The sequence below is a fragment of the Trypanosoma theileri genome (assembly GCF_002087225.1).
Source record: "Trypanosoma theileri isolate Edinburgh chromosome Unknown TM35_Tth_160_V1, whole genome shotgun sequence".
Taxonomy (NCBI): domain Eukaryota; phylum Euglenozoa; class Kinetoplastea; order Trypanosomatida; family Trypanosomatidae; genus Trypanosoma; species Trypanosoma theileri.
The window spans coordinates 7,050-7,786 of NW_021640002.1; the positions used below are offsets into that span (position 1 = coordinate 7,050).

The window sequence follows — 737 nt, forward strand, 5'->3', positions numbered from 1 at the left end:
GCAAAGGCAGCAGTAACTGCAGCAACGCAGGCAATTCAGGATAATAAGGCTGCCGTGGCGTCTGGAAAAGAACGTGTTGATACTTCGGGTTCGGGAAAACAAGATAAAAACAAAAACAGTTATGAAGAAGTGGTGAAAAGGAGAAAAGAAATAATGCAGCAAGAGGAACAAAGGAAACAAGAAAAAATTATGGCGGAAGCTGCAGTCGTATCTGTACAAGAGAGTAAAGCAGGACGTAAGAAAACATTCAGTGCAGAGGACAAAGAAAAGTGGATAAAAAAGAAAGAAGAAAGCCTGAATGCACGAGCAACCGCAACGGTGGGCCTAACTAAAGTGTTACTATCGACGACAAAGACTGTGGTGGACGCTGTACATGAGGCGCAGGAGATGGAGAGGCAAGCAAGTGATGCCCTCAATGCGGCGAAGGACTTGACGACGCTGGCAGTGAGTTCCCTCCGTACTGTTGAAGAGACGGCTGCGGCTGCTGAGGAGGCACGAAAGAAGGCGGAAAAGGAATGGACGCAAGACCTGTCCAATAAAATAAAAGAATCCCCAATACCGGTAAAAGAAAATGGACCTGTTCTGGCTTCTGCCAGTAAAGACGGCAGCAGCAGCCCTGCGTTACTACGTGTTCCACTCCTGCTGCTGCTGCTGCTCTCTGTGCTGGGCTGCATGACCGTGTGCTGAGCACTGTGGTGGGGTCCCTCCAAAGAGTGTTGGTAATCACTTGTTTACTG

At 48.6% G+C, this 737-nt stretch overlaps 1 protein-coding gene across 1 annotated transcript; it reads left to right on the forward strand.

Moving 5' to 3' along the window:
* On the forward strand, positions 1-687 carry TM35_001601020 (uncharacterized protein; the record flags this gene model as incomplete). The annotated part of the gene is made up of 1 exon (XM_029031941.1): positions 1-687. A coding segment is annotated over one exon (687 nt), but the record flags the coding sequence as incomplete, so codon positions are not given.
* Positions 688-737: the final 50 nt, after the last annotated feature.